Source organism: Heptranchias perlo, chromosome 13 (assembly GCF_035084215.1).
Source record: "Heptranchias perlo isolate sHepPer1 chromosome 13, sHepPer1.hap1, whole genome shotgun sequence".
Lineage (NCBI taxonomy): Eukaryota > Metazoa > Chordata > Chondrichthyes > Hexanchiformes > Hexanchidae > Heptranchias > Heptranchias perlo.
The window spans coordinates 29,424,357-29,451,223 of record NC_090337.1 but is presented as its reverse complement, the minus strand read 5'-3'; the positions used below and the strand labels follow the sequence as shown (position 1 = coordinate 29,451,223).

Here is a 26,867-nt window from a genome sequence, read left to right as displayed (position 1 = left end):
AGCTCTACCAAAGAGCCGTCACAGGCATGATGGACCGAATGACCTCCTTCTGTGCTGCATCACGCTATAATATACAAGCACTTTCCTTTTCCCCAAGACTACCGAAACCATCATTGAGGACAGACACATCCACCATCAGAGTGTAGTGAGCCACCATGATACTATTTAGATATCACTGATCTCTTCTCTGTCCACTGTACCAGCAGGTAGGAATGATAACAGTAAATAAACAGTTTTTTTAGCCTTTGTTCAAATTACAAGAAATTTCAGATTACTATGGTTACAACTACAGGAAAAGACAAGTTGGCAAGGTTGGAAATACATTATTCCACATTGATACATATTTTTCAATTTGTATACAACAGTCAACCCTGCACATAATGCACTTTGCTATAACTTCAAAACAGGGTGTCCATCTTACCCCACCTTCTGTGTTGGAGAGAGCTTAGATTTTACTTCTCAAATCTTCTTCATTGGGAGCAAAGGTACTAACAGTTTCTTAATTCTAAGTATTTACCATATTTCTTTTTTAGTTGCCAGAGCTCCATTGACTCTAATACCCAGAAACTCATGCACAATGAACTATTGTCACATGCAAAACTTATGTCACTTTGTACTGTATGTTAACAGTTGGGATTTACACAAGTGCTGTAGCCAAAAAAAATTCATTTTTAATTTTTAAAAAAAACTTCATTGTTGTGATATTCTCAATAATTTTTCACTTTTTTAAAGATCTTAAAATGCCTAGATATTGGTAGCATAAAGAACTTTCCCCCAAGTAACCATGACTTACATTTTAGCAGAGCAGAATTATGCTAATTTTCATGGATAAATTCTCATAAAACTTTGTGTGCGGTATTTAAGTCATGCATTTATGATCAGTTTTCACCCAAAGCCTTTTGAACTTTACAGACTGGATCATTCCTTACCATTATATTTTGAATTGTCTTCTTTCTATAGATTGTTTGGCTGAGATGATAATACATTATATGGATCATGGGGGACAACTTGGCACATGAAGCCGAGCTAAATGGTTTGATAAAGGAGGTAGGTTGACAGAAACTATGTAGGAAGGAAATATTGCTGTCTGTACCCTTTAAAAGATGTTCAAATTAAATGCTGATTATGTAATTGAAGGAACTAGTTTGAGGGTTGATACTGAGGCCAAAAATGTGGAGAAACTAAATTGAAATAATGTTGAAATGACAAAATCGCACAAGTGAATGCAGGATTATAATAATATTGTCAGTGCTGATTGAGCATTTTTAAATAAAACATTAAATCATAATTCTTTGTAATTTTTTTGATTTTTGGAAGCTGGGATAGCCTTGCCTTCTTTTGCAGGAGAATAAGGAAAGATGAGTGAGCAACATTGAGTTCTAGCTCAGTCATCATCCCACAGTTGGACAGGCCTTAAATGGACCCCAAAGGCACATAGAGTAGCAAGTCTGCCTAGGGCAACAGGTGGTGTGCTGCAAATGGCCTCAGGACACATTACAAGTACCATTGCTTTAAGATGGCCTCAGTGCTCCTGGGTTAGGGCTGATAAGGGTTACTGTTCAGTAACCACTTCTGGAAGTGGACCTTGGATGACGACTGGCTCAGGCTTGACTGTTGTCTCCTGTGGTCAAATAATCTCCTGATACTCTGTCTAGATTCACACATGAAGAATGGCTACTTTGGTTAGGTACTGTCGGGCAGTCTGTGCCATGGATTTGCCCCCATCAAAGAGTCAACACTATCAGGAAAGGAGGAGAGAAAATGTGACACATGTTCTTGACCCATACAAATTTTTACAAAGTGCCATTTAGTTTGTCACTTGGTAAATATTAGTTTCTGTTATATGTATGTCTCACTAGATGCACTTTATTTTAATCCGTAGCATTTCCACACTTATTTTGTCAGAAGTGGAATCTACATTTACAGCACAGTTTTTTTTTGGTAGTGTGTACTTCATCTGCCAATTCAAACAGAATTAGACTAATTGGGAATCAGTCATTTACATCCTGTAATCACAAATCAACCTCAAATGTGTTTGTATTGAAATTCTCAGCCCTCTTGACTTATCACTAGGATTTATCTGTTAACTGCAGGTAACTGCAAGTTAAACTAGCATTTAAAAAAAAATGTATTCCCTACAGATATGACCCTGACAGCATGATCTTTTTAAATATACATATATATACTATGCCTTGTAGTCTTATTAATTCCTGGTCAATATGATTTCATAGCACAAACTGCCTAAAGTTTGTTTTCAGTTCAGAACCTATTCATCTTGAGCCTGAAGTTTGTGCATATTGCCCTGAGACATAACTGCTGTGGGATAAATAGAGGTGCTCTAACATGTTGAAAACTGTAGTTTATCTTAAATCTCGTAGATCTGTTTCAGACAAAGAAGTGTAAAACTTTTGCAATCACCCCTGGATTAATTTCACCATTTGCTCTGCTAAACCAATTCAATGTAATCACAAAATTGGGTGGTTGAAAATATCTTACCAGAAGAGCATGGGGATTATTTTTATCTTTTCCTATTCACTCCTCCTCCTTCCTCCCCCCCCCCCCCCTCAGTTTATTTATTTTTTGCCTTTCCTTATGGTTCCCATACATTCCCAGCGAAAAGAGTTGGCTATTGAACTGTTGTTGTGCCTCTGCCAGTGTTACTCTTGAGCTGGCTGGTATTATGATCTGATCTAACTAAAATATGAGAACTTAATATTATTCAGTGACTGTCCATGCATCCTATGTGTAAGTGATTTGTTTATCAAAGCAGGCAGTAATGGTGACATTTACTGTAACATTTTTATCCAGAATACAATATAAAAAGTTAAAGTTGAATTAGACCGGAATATTGAAATCATTAATATAATTCTATCAGAAAATATCTTATACAGATATCGCACTTTAAACTAATTTTCTCTTTCACTCAGTATTTAAAGTTTGTTGCTTTCGAGGAAACTGTAAAAGTATTTGATAAGGAATGCAAAAACAAGGGGAAGACAATCCCGAAGCCACCTACGAGTGCTGGCCAAGATTTTAAGACTGCACATATTCAGGTAAACTTTGTGTATTCTTTGTATCATCACGTGAGAGTTTTTAAGTAATCCATGCTACGATCATTCTTACTTTCTGAAGCATACTTTGGACATTGATCATGTCTTTCTTTTACAAAGAAGTGGTTATTTCAGAATCACCTCTGATATCCTGCTTGTTCTATCTGTTACCAGTACAGATGTGAGGCAAGGGCTGTACCTCTCATATTCATTCACTTTGTATGAGATCACGAGGAAATTTAATTTTTCAAATTTAATTTTTTGTTGAATACCTTACAGAATAAATTTTCAGCTCCACAGGTACAATGGTGGTTTATTTTCTCTGTGATACAAGGACATTTTTTTCCTCGGAATATCTGTTATCCACATTTTTTTTCTGAATCAACTTAATGAATTTGAAAACTTATTCCTTTTCTCCATTTCTTTCCTCTTTTCAAGGCAGCGAACATTACCGGGCATGAAAACATTACCAGCCCTCTGGGACCTCAACCAAGTTTGTGTGTGTATGTGTGTGTGTGTGTGTGTGTGTGTGTGTGTGTGTGTGTGTTGAACAGTGAGTGTGAGTTGGCTTTTTAATCATGGGTGGCATCAGAGCTGAGCCTGATCCTGTTTTTACTCAATATCATACACGTGCCTTCCAGCTATCAGCAGGGCTTACTGGATAAAGATAATTGTAAACAATTTTACAACACCAAGTTATAGTCCAGCAATTTTATTTTAAATTCACAAGCTTTCGGAGATTTCCTCCTTCCTCAGGCAAATGTTTCAAGAGCTCCTTGAAGCCTACGCATTTATACATATAGAACAATACATGGTGTTTACAGACTGCCCCTGCAACTGCCCGTTGCCAAGGCAATCACCGTGTTCAGACAGAGAGGTGTCACCTGCAGAACCCCCGAATACACATTCAACAAAAAAACAAACAGGGAAAAAAAAACAGAGAAAAAAAACAGAGAGAGGCAGAAACATCCGGAAGGCAGAGAGAGCCAGCAAATGACCCATTATATTAAAAACAGATAACATTTGTTCGCTGGTGGGGTAACGTGTAGCGTGACATGAACCCAAGATCCCAGTTGAGGCCGTCCTCATGGGTGCGGAACTTGGCTATCAATTTCTGCTCGACGATTTTGCGTTGTCGTGTGTCTCGAAGGCCGCCTTGGAGTACGCTTACCCGAAGGTCGGTGGATGAATGTCCATGACTGCTGAAGTGTTCCCCGACTGGGAGGGAACCCTCCTGTTTGGCGATTGTTGCGCGGTGTCCGTTCATCCGTTGTCGCAGCGTCTGCATGGTCTCGCCAATGTACCATGCTCTGGGGCATCCTTTCCTGCAACGTATGAGGTAGACAACGTTGGCCGAGTCACAGGAGTATGAACCATGCACCTGGTGGGTGGTGTCCTCTCGTGTGATGGTGGTATCTGTGTCGATGATCTGGCATGTCTTGCAGAGGTTACCGTGGCAGGGTTGTGTGGCATCGTGGACGCTGTTCTCTTGAAAGCTAGGTAGTTTGCTGCGAACGATGGTCTGTTTGAAGTTGGGTGGCTGTTTAAAGGCGAGTAGTGGAGGTGTGGGGATGGCCATAGCGAGGTGTTTGTCCTCATTGATGACATGTTGAAGGCTGCGGAGAACATGGCGTAGTTTCTCCGCTCCGGGGAAGTACTGGACGACAAAGGGTACTCTGTTGGTTGCGTCCCGTGTTAGTCTCCTGAGGAGGTCTATGCGATTTTTTGCTGTGGCCCGTCGGAACTGTCGATCGATGAGTCGAGCGTCATATCCCGTTCTTACTAGGGCGTCTTTCAGCGTCTGTAGGTGTCCATCGCGTTCCTCCTCGTCTGAGCAGACCCTGTGTATTCGCAGGGCCTGTCCATAGGGGATGGCCTCTTTGACGTGGTTAGGGTGGAAGCTGGAAAAGTGGAGCATCGTGAGGTTGTCCGTGGGCTTGCGGTAGAGTGAGGTGCTGAGGTGCCCGTCTTTGATGGAGATTCGTGTGTCCAAGAAAGAAACTGATTCTGAGGAGTAGTCCATGGTGAGCTTGATGGTGGGATGGAACTTGTTGATGTTATCGTGTAGTCTCTTTAGTGATTCCTTGCCGTGGGTCCATAGAAAGAAAATGTCGTCGATGTATCTGGTGTATAGTGTTGGTTGGAGGTCTTGTGCAGTGAAGAAGTCCTGCTCGAACTTGTGCATGAAAATGTTGGCGTATTGGGGTGCGAATTTGGTCCCCATGGCTGTTCCGTGTGTTTGGGTAAAGAACTGGTTATCGAAGGTGAAGACATTGTGATCCAGGATGAAGCGGATGAGTTGTAGGATGGCTTCCGGAGATTGGCTGTTGTTGGTGTTGAGTATTGATGCTGTCGCAGCGATGCCGTCATCGTGGGGGACACCTCAGCACCTCACTCTACCGCAAGCCCACGGACAACCTCACGATGCTCCACTTTTCCAGCTTCCACCCTAACCACGTCAAAGAGGCCATCCCCTATGGACAGGCCCTGCGAATACACAGGGTCTGCTCAGACGAGGAGGAACGCGATGGACACCTACAGACGCTGAAAGACGCCCTAGTAAGAACGGGATATGACGCTCGACTCATCGATCGACAGTTCCGACGGGCCACAGCAAAAAATCGCATAGACCTCCTCAGGAGACTAACACGGGACGCAACCAACAGAGTACCCTTTGTCGTCCAGTACTTCCCCGGAGCGGAGAAACTACGCCATGTTCTCCGCAGCCTTCAACATGTCATCAATGAGGACAAACACCTCGCTATGGCCATCCCCACACCTCCACTACTCGCCTTTAAACAGCCACCCAACCTCAAACAGACCATCGTTCGCAGCAAACTACCTAGCTTTCAAGAGAACAGCGTCCACGATGCCACACAACCCTGCCACGGTAACCTCTGCAAGACATGCCAGATCATCGACACAGATACCACCATCACACGAGAGGACACCACCCACCAGGTGCATGGTTCATACTCCTGTGACTCGGCCAACGTTGTCTACCTCATACGTTGCAGGAAAGGATGCCCCAGAGCATGGTACATTGGCGAGACCATGCAGACGCTGCGACAACGGATGAACGGACACCGCGCAACAATCGCCAAACAGGAGGGTTCCCTCCCAGTCGGGGAACACTTCAGCAGTCATGGACATTCATCCACCGACCTTCGGGTAAGCGTACTCCAAGGCGGCCTTCGAGACACACGACAACGCAAAATCGTCGAGCAGAAATTGATAGCCAAGTTCCGCACCCATGAGGACGGCCTCAACCGGGATCTTGGGTTCATGTCACGCTACACGTTACCCCACCAGCGAACAAATGTTATCTGTTTTTAATATAATGGGTCATTTGCTGGCTCTCTCTGCCTTCCGGATGTTTCTGCCTCTCTCTGTTTTTTTTCTCTGTTTTTTTTTCCCTGTTTGTTTTTTTGTTGAATGTGTATTCGGGGGTTCTGCAGGTGACACCTCTCTGTCTGAACACGGTGATTGCCTTGGCAACGGGCAGTTGCAGGGGCAGTCTGTAAACACCATGTATTGTTCTATATGTATAAATGCGTAGGCTTCAAGGAGCTCTTGAAACATTTGCCTGAGGAAGGAGGAAATCTCCGAAAGCTTGTGAATTTAAAATAAAATTGCTGGACTATAACTTGGTGTTGTAAAATTGTTTACAATTGTCAACCCCAGTCCATCACCGGCATCTCCACATCATGGATAAAGATAAGTAGTGGAACACCTGGCTGTGTTTTTCCCCCTCCCTAATTGGGGGTTACTACGGTCAATTTTATCACCTGGCTAAAAACCATAGATAAGGACTTGAACCCGGGACTATCTCAATCTTTTTAACAGTGTGACATTATGAAATGCATTTGCCCAGTGAGCTATTGGGGGAATTCTTAATTTGGAAATTAAAGATGCTAGTTGATCTTCCATGGCATTGCACACGAGCAGAAAAGACCAAGTACAGTATTCAGATCAAGCAGGCTCAGGGGTGGGACTAATTGGACCTAAATGGGAAAGGGGAAGTGGGGAGGAGGCAGATGGGAAGAGGAAGGGAGAGAAGGGGTAAGAAGAGAGGAAAAGAGTGGAGGGGAGAGACAGGAGGAGGGAGGGGGCAGAGGAGGAGGGCAGGGATGGAGGAGACCGGGCGCAGGGAGATGGGGGTACTGACTAAAGGCAGGGAAACTACCTCAGTGAAGGGAAGGAGAAAGGTTCCAATGGTTCCCCTTCCCTTCACATGAACCAGTTTAAGATTCTGAGAGGGCAGGGGAAAGGATTCTGCCCCATGGCTGGAAGTGTGTGTGTGTTGTGCCAAGGTACTTTTCCCTTTTGCTGGGACTGACTTACAGCTCAGCATGCATTCTGGGGATTTCGATGAGCTCTCCTTCCCTGCAAAAAAAAGTTTTATCTGCTGCCAAGCACCAAAACCAAGTGGAAAATTCAACATAAGTGAGGGACGAATTGAGGAGGTCTCCCTTGATGGCTCGATGAGTTTACCTAGCAAGTGGATGACTCATACATACCTGAAAAGCCCTTAGTTCAATCCTGAGTCTGTGCTGAGCTAGCTGATTTCAAGCAGGGTGTTGATAGGGATGCTACAATTGGCTTTAACATACCATTTCAGGGGGAAAAGCTCAGCTAGGGTTCACACTCCTTTTAATTAATAAAAACAGGAATAAGATAACTATTTAAAAAGATTATATTCAAACTTCACTGTGGGCTAACTGTACCATCACTGCCACGAATTGATGCCTTCATCTGTAAATGTCTACACGCTGCCAATATATTTATGTTCAGTACACCACAATATTGTTTAGTATAGATGATGAAAATGTATTTTTTTTTCATTTTCAACAGAAAGATATACTTAAAGCATTTGAAGATGGAGATAGAAAGGCATTCTTCAAACTGTGGGAGCAACACATTTCACCTCAAGTTAGAGATAATGAGCAACTAACTCAGAAACTGGAGTTTCACCTTCATGTTTATTTTGCCATCTTTCCTTTGAAGAACTCTGTAGGAAAGCCTGTAAGTTACAAAAAAAAGTACTGAACTAAATCTATTTTTCATATGGCTAAATAGGTGTCTGAATTTTGTATCAAAACTTCCCTGTATCTTTCTTTTGGTAATGCATGTAATGAACAATATTCATTTTTAAAATAGTCCTTATGAAGAAAGTGTAGTGGAATATTTTTTGTTCAAAGCGCACCCCCTTTTTATTTGCAGAAAATAATATTCTTACTGGCATATATCAAGATATTTGTTGGACAATTGGTTTTTAAAAATATAGATTTTATCACAGCCATGAAGATCTTGATTAGGCCTCCCTCTCTAGTAGATAACTCTGGTGGTGCCAATTATGAGAAATGTCCCAGTGCATTCCAGAATAGATCCATCAGAAGCAGCAAAAGTTGTGGCTTCAAATTAGTCTAGAACTGACCTACTCCAGGGAACTATGCTAATTTGCATTACCAACATGTCAGTTTTGGGAAATGTGCTGTTTGAGTTGAATAAAATTTTTAGGGCTGTTTAAAAGGAACATCCAATCTATGCTACACTTGACCTTGGAGTGTTTGATACTGGCAGTGAGTTCAGAAGTAGCTCTGGAGTAGAAAAATATTTCCCAACATTGACATCATGGACTGGTACAAAATTCACAAATGTATTTGTCTCCAGACCTAATTGACCGTTAATCTGTAGTTATTTCCATGGTGCATCACTCTGTACTTATGACCATAGATTTGATTAACAGTTGCTGCTGCATGGATATACTGGTGAGATAGTTAGAAATATATACAATGGCATTTGTATCTTAATACTTAGTAGTTGTTAGCAATGGGCTGTGATGAGCTAATAAAATCCAACTTTTCCTTACAACAGCAATCCCGAAGCACATAGTGTGCTGATCTGGCCACTCCACCAATGTATGAAAATTGAATCCACCAGATGGTGCTATTCTACCTCCAATAGATTTCTTTAAGATGCCGTATTATCACTGAAAAATTGTTCATCAAGGCCCCTCCCCCCACTCATTGTTTATAAGCAGGTAGCTCAGTGATATAAACCGTGTCAGGAAAGACCACTGACGGCCTAGTGGTTCAAGGCAAGTCGTACAAACCAGAAGGTCTTGGGTTCATTTCTTGGTCTGTGTTGCATTAAGTTGATCTTAGCCAGGGGAGCTGTCAAAGCGAGTGACCACTTTGGTGAGATACCAGAAGGCTATTATTGCTCATAGAACCATACCCTAGCAAGAGTTAACACCTTGAGAAAAGGAGAAAATTGGGAAACAACTGAAAACAAACTAGTATCCTAAAACATCAATCGTGCGTGAAGGGGAAAAAAAAGAATTTGCATTTATATAGCGCCTTTCACAACCTCAGGACATCCCAAAATGCTTTACAGATAATGAATTACTTTTGAAGTGTAGTTACTGTGTGATGTAGGAAGCGTAGCAGCCAATTTGCACAGAGCAAAATCCCACTAACAACAATGTGATAATGACCAAATAATTTGTTTTTCAGTGGTGTTGGTTGAGGGATAAATACTTCCCAGCACACCAGGGCGAACTCCCCCGGTGTTCTTTGAAATAGCGCCATGGGATCTTTTAGGTCCACCTGAGAGGGCAGTTTAATGTCTCATCAGAAGATGGAACCTTCTACGGTGCAGCACCCCCTCAGTACTGCACTGGAGTGCCAGCCTAGATTTTGTGATTAAGTCTCTGGAATGGGACATGAACCCACAACCTTCTGACTCAGAGGCGAGAGTGCTGAGCCACGGCTGACACATTTAAGCATGACATACTTGCGCTGTAAATAATGTGCATCTATTCTGAGTTCTTTCCCTCCCAGAAGTAGTGGTGATCCTTGCCTTTAAGGATTGAGAAAAAATTAACAAAGGAGTATGCACTGGTTAGGGTAATTTGGCCTCCAATGGATTTATTTTTCAGGAAAGGAAGGAATAAAAAAATGAGTTTGGTGTTACAAGGTGACAGATATTTTGTATTGATGCTTTCTTGTGTCTCAAGAAAATAATGAAGATACTTAAATCATTTGTAGGGATATCGAAATGCTTCCTCAGATCTTCAAAAGCGCAAGTAATATCCTATGTGAAGATGTCTCCCATTTATTCAAGTCCTAGGAAATTCCCGTGCTTCTTATTATAGATTCTCAGCCAAGCGTTCTGCCCCAAATAACTCTTGGTAGATCCATCCTGGTGATTTTCTGTTTATGTTTGGTACATGCAGGTAGCAACTGATAAATACACGCTACACGTAACCCCACCAGCGAATAAAGGTTATCTGTTTTTAACACAATGGGTCATTCTCTGTCTTTCTTTTCCTTTCGGATGTTTCTCCCTCTCTCTCTCTGTCTTGTGTTCTGGCCGTTTGTATATTCGGTGGTCCTGTAAGTAACACCTCTCTGTCTGAACACTTTGATTGCCTTAACAACGGGCAGTTGGAAAGATTATCTGTAATCACCAGGTATTGTTCTCTGGCTATAAATGCGAAACGTTTAAGGAGTCCCACGCTCACCTGACGAAGGAGATAATCTCCGAAAGCTTGTGATTTTCAAATAAAATTGTTGGACTATAACCTGGTGTTGTAAGATTCTCTACATTGATAAATACATTGTTTGGCTAGCCTCCCTCATATACACAAATGACAAATAAATTATTTTTCTTCCTGTTCCTCCCCCTCATCAGGAACCACATCAAAGCCATTTCTAGCACAGAAGGAGCTGACATTTAATTAGTTGTATTGTTTGCAATATGATTGTAACGTATTTGCTAACTGAAGGTTTGTCGCTGTAATTATTTTTCAAGTTCTTGATGTATCTTGACTTTTAAACACCACCTTTTCTAAATGAAATAAAGTTGAATTAGTGCTATGAGCACACGCTTGTATTTCTGATGGGTTATGGGAGGAGAAATGGACCTGATTATATGACAATAGAGAGATTGTTTGTAATGAAGACCAGTTTTACAGTCTTTATGTTTCGCATTCCATCAGAATTCGGTATAATTGAGTGTGAGTCTTGTACATCTTTTTTAGTTGCATTGGACAATTTTCGGTGAACAGTATTTGGTTTACATTTTTTTTAGTGACAGGTGATCAAATTATGTTCGTTGATTCAAAGAAGTTATTGCTGTAGAATATGAATGTGGCAAAACAGCAATGTTTGAAGGAATAAAAAACAAGTATTGTTGAATTCTTTTATATTTGTAAATGCATAAACTGAACAGAATTGACAGTGATGTAAATTTCTTTGCTGGTGAATCTTATGGTTCAGAATTTCTCCCAATACTTTAGCCTTGTTTAAGACATAAGAGCAGGGTCCTTAAGCAGACCAATTCTTCTATGATCCGAAACCTGTGCATGTTATACATGCCGTTTAAGGGACAGCATGCTTAGGATTAACAATTTCCCCTCTAATTGTGGTTTGTAGTATGCCGGAGTTCCTGTGGGATGCCCCACGTCCTAACTTTTCTGAGAGACAGAAAATACCACATGGACGGACCAATACATTTAGTCTAAAGCTACTTGTCAGATTTATTTACAGGTTAATTTAATACATAGAAGTAGTGAGACACAGTAGATAAAAAGCAATAAAAGTGGTCACCCATAAGGAATTAAAATATACTTTAAGAACATATTTTTCACACAGTTTTGTAAGTGACAGAACTTTTCGATTAATGTCCTTCATCGACCTTCACACAGCCTTCAGTAGAGGAGGGAAATGAAAGAAAATCAGAGGGAAAATTTGTAGAGAAAAAAATTAATTGGCACGGTTGATGTCCTGGGAGATTTTCAGACAGCACCTTAAAAGTAACATAAGCCTGGATGAAATATAGAAAATACTTATTCTAGATTGTAGAACCAAAAATTGAAATTCATCTTTCAAATGTTGATTTCTATTTAACAGGACAAAGATGATGTGGATGAAAGAACATCTCATTTCAAAAACTATCTAGAAACTAGAGGTGCTGCATTAAGTCAGACAACAGAGTTTTTGCCCTTTTATGCACTGCCATTTGTTCCCAATCCCATGGTACACCCCTCTTTTAAGGAGCTTTTTCAGGTATGAGTTGCACTCTTTGTGCTGTAGTTTACTGGATAATGATGTTTTGTTAACAGATGACTTATATATAACAATTTCTCTGCATTTTGGTGGCTATTTTCTGCCATGGACAGGTGAAATCTCACATGAGACAAATTGCAGAATTTTCCTATATCCATATTCCCACTGGAGCTTGTGAAATACTGGAATCTCCATACAGATGGAAGCACTGGTATTGGGGAAAAAAAGCATTATTTTCCTCTTGACACTGCTGAAAGTAGATTTCTCTGGTGTCAGAGTTCTGTCTTTTTACAACACCGTTTCTGAATAATCTTGTATACCAATGGTGTACAATGCATTGGAATAGACTGAACATGTGCCAATGTGTGATTCCATTTTGGAGCCCCTTAACGTTCAGTCAAATTGAAAACCACATTTAAGTCGCAATGTGATAGTTCCTTGTGGAGATCAAGAATGCAATCTAAATGAAAATACAGGCAGCAGTTCTTTTTGTTTAGATTTTAATAGACTTTTTTTCCTTTTAAATAAGATTTCTGTGCTTCCATTAATGCATTAACTGATATTTAACAAGAAAGAAATTACTTGCATTTATATAGCCCCTTTCATGTCGTTGGGACATCCCAAAGTGCTTTACAGCCAATTAATTACTTTTGAAGTGTAGTTACTTTTGTTTTGTAGGCAAACATGGCGGTCAATTTACACACAGCATGGTTCCAAAATCAGCAATGAGATGAATGACAAGTTAATTTGTTTCTGCTGGTATTGGCTGAGGGATAAATGTTGGCCAGGACACAGCGAGAATACCTCTGTTCTTCTTCAGATAGTGCCATGGAATCTTTTATTTCCTCCTGAGAGAGAAGATGGGTTTAATGTATCATCCAAGAGTTGATGCCTCCAACAGTGGCAGCACTTTCTCAGTACTCTCAGAAATGTCAGTAAAGATTATGTGCCTTGGAATGGGGATTGAACCTACAACCTTCTGATTCAGAAATAAGAGTGCTACAACTGAGCCAAGGCTGACACTTGGTCTGCTACTCCTGTATTGTATAAAGTCCCAGGACCTACGCCTTTGCACCAATTCATTTTTCCCCAGATAAAGGTTCTTTGTCTCTTGCATTGGACCTCTCATCACCAAAGTTTGGGATCAAGCCTTCAGCTTCTCTACAGGAGTAGGTTAGATTACACAGACTTTAGAGTACCAAATATTCCATTATCTAAACCGAATTTTCTGGGTTTTTGTTTTCCCTGTTAAGTTTGCCAGGAATCTAAGCTGTCAATAGTAGTTGGCACTGGGTGATAACCTCGAGAAAATATTCTGCCAGACTGTTCCTATCAGTACAGATATCCAAAAGAAAGAAAAGTTCTTTAAGTCACATGGTAACACCAGCAACCAATCCTCTTCTGTTTAGAAGGCCATAAAGAGAGCAATAAAGCAGGCAAAAACAAGCCCGGCATTTCAAGCAAAGGACTAAAACGCAAATTGGAATTTTACACTGTGCACACAGAATGTACCCTAACTGGGATGTGGTCATATTGGCATTGCAATGCACCAAAATAAAATAAGTGCCATTATAGTTGGGTCAGCATGTCTGTGCCAACATCTGGCAGAGAGTTTAAATATGGTCAACAGTGCTATATTTATACATGATCACTGATGTTCGTAATCTATTTATAAAATATTTGTTGTCTAAACATGATAGTGTAATTACCCAAATCTGCCTTGGGTGATCAAAACACATCAGTAAGGTATGGCTGCACTATGTTTCCCACATTAATCAGAAGAAGGTAGTCAAGAATTTGATGTCCCATTGTTTTATTCACCGTCACTGAAATTAGAACTGGATCATCATTTCCATCGTGTAAATGCCTGCAGGGCCCCAAGTTATAATGTCTCTTGCACAAAGCAATTTAATAAGCTATTTGTTTCCTGTGATGCGACGATCCAGTACAGAACTGGTGATTAAGCAGCAGATAGACAAATGGATAATGGAATGCGTCTTACACTGCTATTAGCTTACCGAGAAGAACTGCAGGTGGCGGGTAAAGGGATATTCATTCCACGTCTGCTTCCCGGGCATCTCTCCATCAGGATTCAACGGACAGAATATTCAAAATTTCCACATTGGAGCGATTCTCACACATTTGCTAAACATTACTGTGTAGCCTTCAATGCAGGACACAGAACAGTGCTTTTAAGAAATTGGTCGTGGTGTTATGGCTCCTAAGCAAGGCCCTGCTCCTAATTTTGTACTTCTTTGGCTTATGGAGGATGTGGAATAAGAAAGAAAGATTGTACCTGCCCGGATAAGGTCGTCTTCATTCTTTGAATGATTTACATCCTCAACATACCATCCCATTCATCCATCCCTGTAGTTCTTTTGGGGGGTATAGTTTTTTGGGTTGGGTTATTGGTAAGTAGTTTCAGTTTAATTTCAGGTCAAGATAAGTTGGTGCACTGGCACATGTCCTGGACTTGGTAACAACTTTGGAGAAGGAAAACACTTGCAGCATCATTTGTCTGCAACATTATGGTGATATTTAAATGTGCTTGCTCAGCACGTGGTTTCCCATGAACCTATCAAGCCAGGTTATGATCCTGTGGTGTGTGGAGGATGCATGTCATTCAAAGAAAAAAGAAAAAATCCTACCAGCTAGCTAATCTGTCTTGATACACAGGAACTTAGTATTATGGCTTTTAAAGTTTGCTTTTAGAACTGTATTTGTTCCTATCCAACTCTCTGTTGAGTGAAATAACCTGAATATGCAAAAGTAACCAAGATTAGCAGTTGAAAATGGCAGACAACAATGGATATATTATTGTCGAAAGCGAGCATGTGATAAGAGATCAGATATCTGAGCTGCCACTTTCCAGTAGCTCTGAACAGAGCCTATTCAGCAAATGTTGGGAAAGTGAGAGGGGGATATTACATCTCTGACAACCCCCGTCAATTTCATTTATTAAGTGCAAGAGTAGCTTGCAAAAATTTATATTTTGTTGCCAGGTTTATATTTTTTAAATTAAGCTTTGAAAGCTTCATAAATAATGGCTGTTTTTGTCTTCGTCTTTTATTCTTATGATAGTTTCAGGTAATCTGATTTTGCTCTTTAGGATTCATGGACTCCTGAATTGAAGATGAGACTGCAAAAATTTCTGTCTGCATGTTTGAAAATGAACAATGTCCCAAGGCTGCTGTCTTTATTTGTATCCTTTTATACATCTTAACCTCCAGAGAAACTCATGATTCTTGTGGCTGAGATTTAGTTCTAAAAAAAGTAGTGTGTGGAGTGGGAGGAGGAGGAAACTAACGAAGTATAATAGATGATTGTCCTTACTGTCTCAAAGAATTGAAGATAAGCAGGCCAGTAGAAGGAACAAGCGTACAAGTAAAGTTCCTCAATTGAACTGCTCTTCTTGATTTTTCCATTAATTCATTGATCAGTTTCAACCAGTATATTTGAAAGAAAGAAAACTAAATATATACTGAATAGATATGATGCAATGTTTTGTACTTATGTTGTAAATTTTCTTTCTTGGATATAGGTACTGAAAATATTACCCAGTGTGAAACAGTTGTTAATAAAGGTAATCAGTACTAGGATGCATCTTGAGGGCATTGGACTAGAAGTCAGACCTAGTTATAATGACGTCGTGAAGCTCACTGGTGATGCCAGGTCTGGAGTATGGTGTGTAGGTTTGGTCACCCCGATCAAAATAGGTGCATTGGAAACAGTTCAGAGAGTGACAAGGCCATTTGCGACTAAGCTATAAAGAAAGAGTCAGCTGGCTGGACTTAATTTTGTTGGAGAAAAGAAGGCTGAGAGGAAATAAAAGGTAAATATAAATTAGCTTGGACAGTGAGTACCAAATTCGAGGGTACATTTACAAAACTTACAAGCCTGAGCAAGACTAGAGATTAGAAAAATGTTTTTCTCTGCAGGATGATACTGACTACCAGAAAAAGTCATTGATTCTGCATCATTTGATACATATAAAAAGGAATAGATCAATATCTGTTGAGAAAAGAGTTTGACGGTTATAGAGATAGGTAAGCTTGTTATACATGGGGGTTCGGAAGAGAGCCTAACAGTTTTCGTTGAGAGAGATAGCTCATTTGTAGTAGTCATACATAAGCTGTGGAAGAAGTGAGCTTGATAGGCTGAATGTCCCTTTCCTGTTCCAAACTTTCGCATGTTTTTAATATTACACAATGTTTTTATAGTTCTTTATATCTTTAATTGCTGCAGGTTACATTCTGAAATGAGCCATTAATTGACACCCGCACACATTGAGAACCTTGTGAATTAATTCCCTGTCATAATCTGGCTCCCATGTTCAATATGTCCAAGTTGTACGGTGGCTGGATTTGGCGACAATAGATAACTGTCCATGTACAAAATTCTCACATAGAAGTTGAGGTCCTCAACTTTATAAAACTGGTATGAGCAGGCTTAGGTACCTTTAGGAAGCCCCCTCTCAAGATGCCTCTTACAGCACTGATATTGTAGGCAAACCTGTAAAGTAAAGTAGTACATGTGTATAGACATGCAACTTTGTAGACATAATATAGTCTGGCAGCAGGAATTTGTTAATTTTATTGTTTTACAAGCCCTATAAAATTGTAGCATATTAGTACTGGATGTAAAAGCAGTGGTCCTTAACTTGTCTTTGAAAGAAAGAAAATGGACAGAGTTGCAAAGGTAATGGCTCCCAATTTAACTTGTGTCTTTTAATGTCGTTATTTCATTATTTTTACAAAGAATAGTAAAATTGTGATTGGCCAGAACTTTGCCAAGAACCTTTATATCTATTTAAAATCATGAAAAGTTAAACATGTAAACATTTGTGAAGGTTTTCAAAAGATGTTACTGTTAATGCCTTCAAGTGCTTGTTCACTGGAATATTTGGATTGTCTCTGAATTGTGAAGGCAAATGCTGCTATCTTTGAAACTACAGCAGTAAAAATTATAGACAAGGAGGTTATTCACTGGCAGCATCTATAGTCAGGAAATTGCTGCTAAATTATGTTCCTGCAGTTAGGGTGCATTAACTTGACTGGAGTTGATAATGTGAACCTGTTGCAGTGGCTGTGGGACCGCTGTTCTTTGGCCACTATGCCTGCCTGCAGTCTGTGAGCTGACCTTATACTAGAATGCAACATCAGGTTACTACATAATATTGCATATGGAGGCCTGGACAAATAATCCAGAGAATGCGAGTTCAAATCCCACCATGGCAGTTTGAGAATTTGAATTCAGTTTAAAAGAAAATCTGGCAATAAAAAAACTGGTAAAAGTGACCATGAAGCTGTTGGATTGCCGTGAAAACCCAGCTGGTTCACTAATGTTCTTTAGGGAAGGAAACATGCTGTCCTTTACCCAGTCTACCTTATGTGTGACTCCGGTCCCACACCTCTAGCATCTCAATTCAATCCATCACTAATGCGATGAAAGTCTAATCTCTGCTGTTTGTAAAGGTCCTGAATGAAGTAAATCTGAGTATCATAACCCAGTTATGAGAGGTGCAGATCCACAACACAAAGCTGTTTATAATTTGTGGAAAAAATTATAGTCCTACTCAGAGGGTGCAGGGAAGTAGCTTGTGTATTGGATTGCTCTTCTGAGACCGGGGTATCACATTGCTGGAAGTGTTTGATGCTCAAAGAGGCAAAAGTATCTATTCCCTAACTCTAATAAACCTTTGTGAAAACAAAAATGAACTTAAAAGAATAATCTGTAGACTTTCTTAATTAAAAATGGTGCACATGGAACTAATTTTGAAAAGCTTCTGTCCTTTATGTTGTTTGATCTTATTTTTTAACTTTTATTCTTTTCACCACGTACAATATAAATTTCATGGACTGTGTCTTTTTAAAAATGTTTTGTTATCTTTGCTAATTCAACAAAAGTATTTAAACTAGAAGCAGTCTGGTATTATACTGTAACTATTTGCTTCAGAACTCTGACAATGCAAGTTGCAGTCTGGTACTGGCCGACACTTGGATCTTTCAATCTTATCTGTAATGAGTGCTGCCAGTCTTGACTAGTCTTGTAGGTAAATTACAATAAAAGAAGGATATTGGGAGAAGGGAAGACTTACCTCAACACAAAAGCACCACTGTTAGTTGATTGTAAAGGCCAGTGGTCATAGAGAAATCTACTTCACAGACTGTCCCTCCATTTCAACAGAAGAAGGCGATGTTAAAGTGAGCACCTACATGACAGAAGAATGTAAATCCAATTATTAAAAATTTGATAATCAGGCAAATTTGTGGTAGTTTCTTCATGTTCTTGGTCCATGAAGATAATTTATTAATAAGAATGTAGCCATACTGTTTATCAAAACTGCTTATGCTTAAATTTGTTACTTAAAATTTTGTTGTAATTGGGGGGAAAAGGTGGTGCAGTAAGTTAGAAAGCATTCTGTCATTTCTGTTGGTTCTGGTCGAGACTGGAAGGATAAAAGTTTCCTTCTTGAAATGAGCAACTGATGGCTCCAAGTCTACCCTGATAAAATGTATATAATTTGGCAGTAAGATGGCAATTTCACTCAAACATTGGAAGGGTTGCTAGTGAAGAAATGGAATTGCCACACGACAACTGGTGCATCAGAACGTGGGCTTCTGAGACTGGGGATTAAGCATGTTTTGGAACAGATTAGGAGGAGCTTTATTCTGCATTTAACTTTTGTTTTCCTAACTCGGTAATATGTGATTACTGACACTGAGTGGCAAAGTGGACAAATGTGCCATTTTCAAGCACTGACATTCAATTGATGAAGGCAAACAAACATCAGAAGTGAAAGTTACAACAGCTTTAATTTATAATAATACGATATCAATGTATGGAAAAACTTATTGCGAGTCAAAGATACATAAATTTTGTTGGACCAGGCAAGTTACTTTAGCCATTCTGTAAATTGAAACCTTGCACCTTTGGATAGATGTTGGTGAGATGTCATTGTATTTGCTTTGAAATTATCACCCACTTCTGCAAATTGGAGGTTACAGCAATTGTATTTTCAGCATTATCACTTCGGAAGAACACAAAGTTGGGCATCTCCAGATGTTTGCTGCTCAGATTGTTTGGAGTATTTGTAGATCTGAAAGGCAGATACCAGTATATTTACTTCACAAATTGCCCATTTGAACTTTATCAGTCAATCAAGGATGTTAACTTTAAGAGGGTAGGGTGTAGACTGTAAATGTACACTGCCCACCTAAAGTTAACATCCTTGTTAAGTATACCTTTTATGAGCTTTTTTTTAAAAAAATTAACCCTTTTCTGTACCCTTTTATTTAAAGATTCTTTTTTTTTAAATGTATTCGCATATATAAAACAGTTACCTACATTCAGGAGGATACAACACAGTTGATACTTTAAATGAAGACACATATGCAGAATATAGTATCAAACATCGGCCTCATTTTTAGTGCCCTCCTGTCTCTGGGTCTCCAAGAGATGATACCAGATTTATTTTTGCTTACAGCTAAAAGAAACTCCAATGGGTCTTCTAGTGTCCATTATTTCCAGAGATATCAGTCCTGGGGAAATGTTAGGCATATTTTTTGTGGTCAACAGCTAATGTAATGATTTTTATTTATTTTAAAATGACATTACATTCCTAAATCCAAAATGAGTACACTTAGCACATTTGAGTCTGTCTGCATGTGGGCGCCTCTGGTTAATCTTGACAGTGAAAAGGGGAGTTGAAGAGGGACTTGTAATATGTGATTTAATTGATATTTGATTTTGACATGCAATGACAATTATAATGAGCTAATAGAATTATAAATTATTGAATGCTTGAACTTGGGAGTGTTTCTTTTAGAAAAATGCTGCACTAGTGAAGAATAAATTTTATTTAAAAAATAGACTGGGATATTTTCTTGTTTTATGGTCATTATGCTGACATTATTGTATTGGCAGAATTATTGCAACAACTACAGCAGCAGTTAGTAGAGACTGAGAGAAAAGCAGCGACGTACATGAAGAGATACAGCAAGATACAAGAGGATTACCACAGCCTAATTGGAGTCACTGCAGAGCTGGTAGATTCCTTGGAAGCTACAGTCAATGGGAAAATGGTAAGATATTTCTCAACTAATGCATTTATATTTTTTTATATATCACTATGATTGAAGAATTTATTTGTTAGAATTGACTAGCAGCAAAATTGTTCTCTATTATGTATATTAATTTAAATGTCAATTATTCACACAGATAAATTTGTGTTAATATGAGTACTTCAGCTATTCACTTTTTATTTGATACAACAGAGGGCAACTCTGTTGGGTAAAAATTCCATTTTGGGCATTTCATAACAGGAACAGCGTACTACAGTTCATTTGCCAAATTTGTAGTGCACTGCTGTTTCTCCCTGAACTTGCAGGTTAGGATCTAATTAAACATTCACAGCAGGATGCTTAGCGAGCTCATGCAGAGCTGAGTGGAATATCTTATTATATATCATCATTTTAGCTATTTAGAGGAATGAAGCAGCCATTTAAAAGGCTGCAGAGCAACTTGTGGGAAAATGAATCTAAATGAAAGTTAATTAATGCCTATAAATGGAGTACTCCAGAAAAAGAAGTCCAAGGTTCCCTGATACAGCAGTGGAAATATTGCTGCATGAAGTTGGTGAAAAGAGGGTTGCCATTTTTGACACTCCAGGGCACCCACCCCAGAGGAGAATAGTTCAGAATGCTTGACAGAAATAATCCTGTCTCCTACTCCCATAGGTTTGGATACAAGTGTGAAAGAAGCTGGCAGCTCTATAGAAAGCTGCCATAGTAAGTGACTTCAACAGTTCCCTATACCCAGTAGATGCCCCAAGTCTGCAGGCCACATAGCATTCTTAACCTGTTGCACATATACTGCTGCCCCATCCAAAGCACTCAGAGGGCATACATTCAAGCTGCAACTTAAAAGTGAAAATCTCTTCTCGCTGACATCCTAAAAGGGCTTCACACAACCTAAATGCATGATACATGTTTATTTATTCATATGCAGGATGGACACTAGGTACACTATTCAAACTTCCATCTTTACCACCTGGGCATCGCCTGAGTGGAGGGCAGAGAGGAAAATTGGGCGGAGGGCATCACACACCCATTACAAAGGCTGCCAGACTTTTTTCCCATTAATTTAAATGGAAAGAAAATGAGACCGGTTGTGTTCCTGACATGTGATCCTCCCAACAGATTGTCCAGATTATATGAACTTCCAGAAGGCATTTAATAAAGTTCCACATAAGAGACTGTTAGCTAAAATTAAAGCTCGTGGAATTGAAGGCAAATTAGTGACCTGGTTAGGAGATTGGTTAGGCGGTAGAAGACAGAGAGAAGAGACAATTGGGAATGTACTCGAATTGGGAGGAAATGACGAGTGGTGTCCCATAAAGATCTGCGCTGGGGCCTCAACTGTTCACTATATTTATTAATGACTTATATAACACAATAGAGAGCCATATATCCAAGTTTGTGATGACACAAAGATTGGTCATGATGTGGAGATGCCGGTGATGGACTGGGGTTGACAATTGTAAACAATTTTACAACACCAAGTTATAGTCCAGCAATTTTATTTTAAATTCACAAGCTTTCGGAGGCTTCCTCCTTCGTCAGGTAAAAGCCTCCGAAAGCTTGTGAATTTAAAATAAAATTGCTGGACTATAACTTGGTGTTGTAAAATTGTTTACAAAGATTGGTGGCATAGTAAGTAGTGTAGATGGGTGCATAAAATTACAAAGAGAAATTGATAGATTAAGTGAGTGGGCAAAACTGTGGCAGATGGATTTCAACACAGGTAAGTATGAGGTCATCCATTTTGGACCAAAAAAGGATAGATCTGAGTTTTTTAAATGGTGAAAAGCTAAGAACAGTGGAGGTCGAAAGAAATTTAGGGGTCCATGTACACAGATCACTAAAATGTAGTAGTCAGATACAAAAAGTAATCAAAATGGCTAATGGAATGTTAGCTTTTATAACTAGAGGGCTAGAATATAAAGGGAAGGAAGTTTTGCTACAGCGATACAAAGCCCTGGTTAGACCACATCAGGAGTATTGCGTACAGTTCTGGGCACCATACCTTAGAAGGGATATATTGGCCTTTGAAGGAGTGCCGCGCAGATTCACCAGACAGTTACCAGGGCTCAAAGGGTTAGATCATGAGGAGAGATTACATAAAGTAGGATTGTATTCCCTGGAATATAGAAGGTCAAGGGGTGATTTGATTGAGATTTTTAGGATTTTGAAAGGAATTGATAGGAGAGAAACTTTTTCTGCTGGTGGGAGAGTCTAGGACAAGGGGACATAACCTTAAAATCAGTGCCAGGCCATTCGGAAGAGAAGTTAGGATACACTTCTTCACGCAAAGGTGGTAGAAGTGTGGAACTCTTGCACAAAAAGCAGTAGGTGCTAGCTCAATTAATAATTTTAAATCAGATCAATAGATTTTTGCAAGCCAAAGGTATTAAGGGATATGCAGCCAAGGCGGGTGGATGGAGTTAGGATGCAGATCAGCCATGATCTCATTGAATGGCGGAACAGGCTTGAGGGGCTGAACGGCTTACTACTGTTCCTATGCGCCTATGTCTTCTCTCCACTAGACTCAGGTGATGCTTAGCCCTTAGGTTTTAAGGCTACCTCACTGCTTGTAGGACAAGATGGATCATAACTGGAGGGAGCATTCCCAATATATTGACCTATAAACAATGTTTGAGTGCACAGCCGCCAATGGTGGGGTAAAGGCGGGGGTGGGGGTGGGGGAGGGGGGGTCACACACAAGAGGCTGAACTTAGAGGAATGGAGAGTTTCGAGGGAGGGGGCTGTAGACCCGAAGGAGGTTACGGAGATAGGGAGGGACGAGACCATGAAGGGATTTAAATAGGATAATGAAAATTTTGAAGCGTTGGGGGCCAAAGAGTCAATGTAGATCAGTGAAGATGGGGTGATGGGTGAGCGAGAATTAGGATATTAGCAAAAAGTTTTGGATGAGCTGATTTACCTACGATATTGATATTAACCAACTTTCTTCAGTGAAGGAAATCTCCCATGAATCCTGCATATTATTGTTTAATATTATTACACCTGCAGGCATGGGAACATAGGAACAGGAGTAGGCTACTTAGTCCCTCAAACTTGTTCTGCAGTTCGATGATCTGTGCTCTAACTCCATATACCCGCCTAAGCCCCATATCCCTTAATATCTTTGGTCAACAAAAATCTATCAATATCAGATTTAAAATTAACAATTGAGCTAGCATCAACTGCCGTTTGTGGAAGAGAGTTCCAAACTCCTATCACCCTTTGCATGTAGAAGTGTTTCCTAACTTCACTCCTGAAAGTCCTGGCTCTAATTTTTAGGCTATGTCCCCTAGTCCTAGACTCCACAACCAGCAGAAATAGTTTCTCTCTATCTACCTTATCGGTTCCCCTTAATATCTTGAAAACTTTGATCAAAACACCCCTCAATCTTCTAAATTTCAGGGACTACAACCCTAGTTTGTCTAATCTCACCTTGTAATTTAACCCTTGGAGTCCAGGTATCATTCTAGTAAATCTACACTGCACTCCTTCCAAGGCCGGTATATCCTTCCTAAGGTGGTCAGATTATGACAACTGGCATGTATAGCATGATCTCTTAAAATTAATCCAAAGAGAACAGGACTGGAATGCCTAAGAAGTTTCTATTCTTTTGCCAGAAGTTTGCTGCTATTGAGATATGGCTGCCAGAGAAAGTACTGAGCCTTATTACGATAATGGGCAAAATAATTTATTCAGTTTGCATTATATACAGTAAAATCGTTAGCTAATATAATTAATACCCACTGGAAATTAGATCTCTGTGGAATGCTTCAATGATCTAATAGGCTGGTAACAAGTTTTTGCTGCACAATATCAATAAGCATCTTTCGAAGAGACTTATTAAATTGTCCAGAAGTAGATTCCTGATCTCATACAGATCACTAGAGAAGAGGAATTATTCCCTGCAAGTAAACAAGAAGTAAAGTTAGTGATGAATTACCCTTAGCTGAAGCTGCATATCTTCTAGCAACTGACTAAAGAGACCCAAGAGCAGCCCATACCTGCCATCTTAACTGGGACATAGTGAGTTCCACAAACAGACACACAAAAAGGTAAAAACAGTTAGAAAACAAGAGAACAAAAATGTAACATATTTAAATATCACTTACTGATATCTGTTGACTGTTACTAGATCACACCAGAATACCTTCAGAGTGTCTGTGTGCGACTGTTTAGCAACCAAATGAGACAAAGCATGGCCCAAAGCATTGACTTCACAAGACCAGGAACTGTAAGTACAAACCATTGGAATTGTTTATAAAACTGATGAATTCAATCTGAGATTTGCATTCATTGTGAGCAGTTATGTATAATTATCCTAATGTATGTATAATTATGTATAGTTTTGAAATAACTAGATTCATTTAATTTCACACTAAGGTACTGTCTGTGAGCAATTAACAGTACTGCAAAAATCTCTATGGTGCTAGCTCACAAATCACCAGATTTTTTGAATTCAGTTTCACAATTTGCCATGGTGGGATTTAAATTCAAGTGCTCCAGGTTGCTGATCCAAGAAAGAAAGAAGAGGTTGCATTTATATAGCGCTTTTCACGACTTCAGGATAATCCAAAACGCTTCACAACCAATGAAGAACTTTTGAAGTTGTCACTGTTGCAATGTAGGAAAACGTGGCAGCCTGTTTGGGCACAGCAAGTTCCCACAAAGATCATTGAGATAAATGCCAAGATATTCTGTTTTTGCTGGTGTTGGTTGAGGGATAAATGTTGGCCAGGATGCTGGGAGAATTCCCTTGCTGCTCTTCAAATAGTGCCATGGGATCTTTTACATCCATCTGAGAAGGCAGATGGAAGGTGGAACCTTCAGTTGTGCACTGCCTCAGTACTGCACTGAAATGTCAGCCTAGATTATGAGCTCAAGTCCCTCGTGCTGTGTTATAATACTTCTACTGCAGTCTAAGTATTATCCTAAATAGACATATAACACTTCCTTTGGAATACAATGGTTATGTTACTCAATTAGTAAACCAGAGGCCTGGACTAATAATCCATAGAACATAAAGTCACATCCCACCATGGCAGTTTGAGAATTTGATTCAGTTTAAAATAAAATCTGGAAATAAAAAGCCAGTCCCAGTTTTTAAAAAAATTATCACAAAGCTGTCGGATTGTCCTAAAGACCCAACTGGTTCACTAATGTCCTTTAGGAAAGGAAACTTGCTGTCCTTATTCAGTCTGGCCTATATGTGGTTGACTCTTAACTGTCCTCGGAAGTGGCCCAGTAAGCCACTCAGATATATCAATCTCTGCAATGCAACGGTTAAGAAAGACCCACCACCACCTTCTCAAAGGCAACTTGGGATGGGCAATAAATGCTGGCCGACCCAGTGACGTCCACAACCCGAGAATTAATAAGAAAACAAACAAACATGTTTAATGTGTACATTTTGGAACAGTGTTGACACCTGATATTCATTTTAATAATTTTTAATGTGTATGTATGGATCTTAATATATAACAGTTCACAGTAACCATGGCAGAACATTACCTGAGCTCAACTTTGCTACATTCAATCAATCCCAGTGATACAAAATCATGACTGGAAAAATAATTTATCTTCGGGTGAAATTCTTGAAATATTTAGTGCACAAAATAACATAGAATTATGCTGAATGGTTTCCTTCAATAAGACTGCGTGACTTCTGATAGATCATGTGTGCACTTGTATACCTTGATCTCATTGTTCAAATCAAGCAACCACTGCTTCCATCGACAAAAGTATCTCCAATTTTGCATACAGTTTTACCATTGTTCACTGTTTTTGAAATTGTACTTTCTACCTTTCCAATGTTAGTATTGTACCATTAAACATTTCTAATGTGAATTCCCAAGAATTACAACTTCCTTTCAAGTCACTTATTTTTCTTGCTATAATTATCCTGACGACCGATAAAATGTAAATAACTTATTTACATTTTATTTTGTATCGAACATAATTTAGGGCAATTTTTTTAAAGGAACTTTATATTGAACCATATTCTTACAGTTTTTAATTTTTTGTTTGCATTTAGACTTCAACCGTTTGCCTTCAGCAGGACACTTTCACCACATAGCTTTTCACTTCAATAAAACGTTTTTGTCTGGTGGAGGCAAAGGATTAAAATCTAGATGTTTTAATTGCTTTTAAATATTTATTAATAGAGTTTTGCTTTAATTTTTGTAAATTTTCTAACTTCTGTGAACATTTTCTATTTTATTGTCTGGTTATCTGTCCAAAAAAGGATGTTTACATTAAGAGCCCTTGTAACAGTGAAGGATCTGTGAGTTTCTAAAATTCTTTCTAGACTTCAGAATGCCTGTTCCTAGCCTACCCTTTCCTCTTTTTCCATTAATGATACATTTTCCTTGTCACATGCACTATATGTTATAATTTCTGAATTGGAAATAGTTACATAACTGTCACTTTGTTTTTAAAAAAGTGTATTGAAAAAATTATCTAAAATACAGTAGAATCTGGTACTAGTGATCAACACTGCTCAGCAGCTCAAATGGTAATATGACCAACTTTGGCCGGTGTTTATGTTCCACACGAGCCTCCTCCCTCCCTACTTCATTTACCCCTATCAGCATACCCTTCTATTCCTTTCTCTCTTGTGTGCTTATCTAGCTTTCCCCGTAAATGCATCTATGCTATTTTCC

The 26,867-nt window shown here is 39.3% G+C and overlaps 1 protein-coding gene across 6 annotated transcripts in view; it reads left to right on the top strand.

The window, feature by feature from the left end:
* The window catches only part of LOC137331451 (lisH domain-containing protein ARMC9), a 99,360-nt gene that overhangs the window by 14,940 nt on the left and 57,553 nt on the right, over positions 1-26,867 (top strand). For 4 of the 6 annotated variants that reach the window (XM_067995248.1, XM_067995246.1, XM_067995247.1 and 1 more), the window contains 9 exons: positions 961-1,047; positions 2,928-3,053; positions 7,905-8,075; positions 11,969-12,124; positions 15,234-15,326; positions 16,798-16,822; positions 20,051-20,208; positions 24,341-24,439; positions 26,450-26,488. In XM_067995248.1, coding sequence (XP_067851349.1) covers positions 997-1,047; positions 2,928-3,053; positions 7,905-8,075; positions 11,969-12,124; positions 15,234-15,326; positions 16,798-16,822; positions 20,051-20,208; positions 24,341-24,439; positions 26,450-26,488 — 918 coding nt within the window. In that variant the 5' untranslated portion in view covers positions 961-996. The remainder of the gene's footprint in view (positions 1-960; positions 1,048-2,927; positions 3,054-7,904; positions 8,076-11,968; positions 12,125-15,233; positions 15,327-16,797; positions 16,823-20,050; positions 20,209-24,340; positions 24,440-26,449; positions 26,489-26,867) is intronic. The other 2 variants (XM_067995250.1, XM_067995249.1) reach the window with 1 other exon arrangement.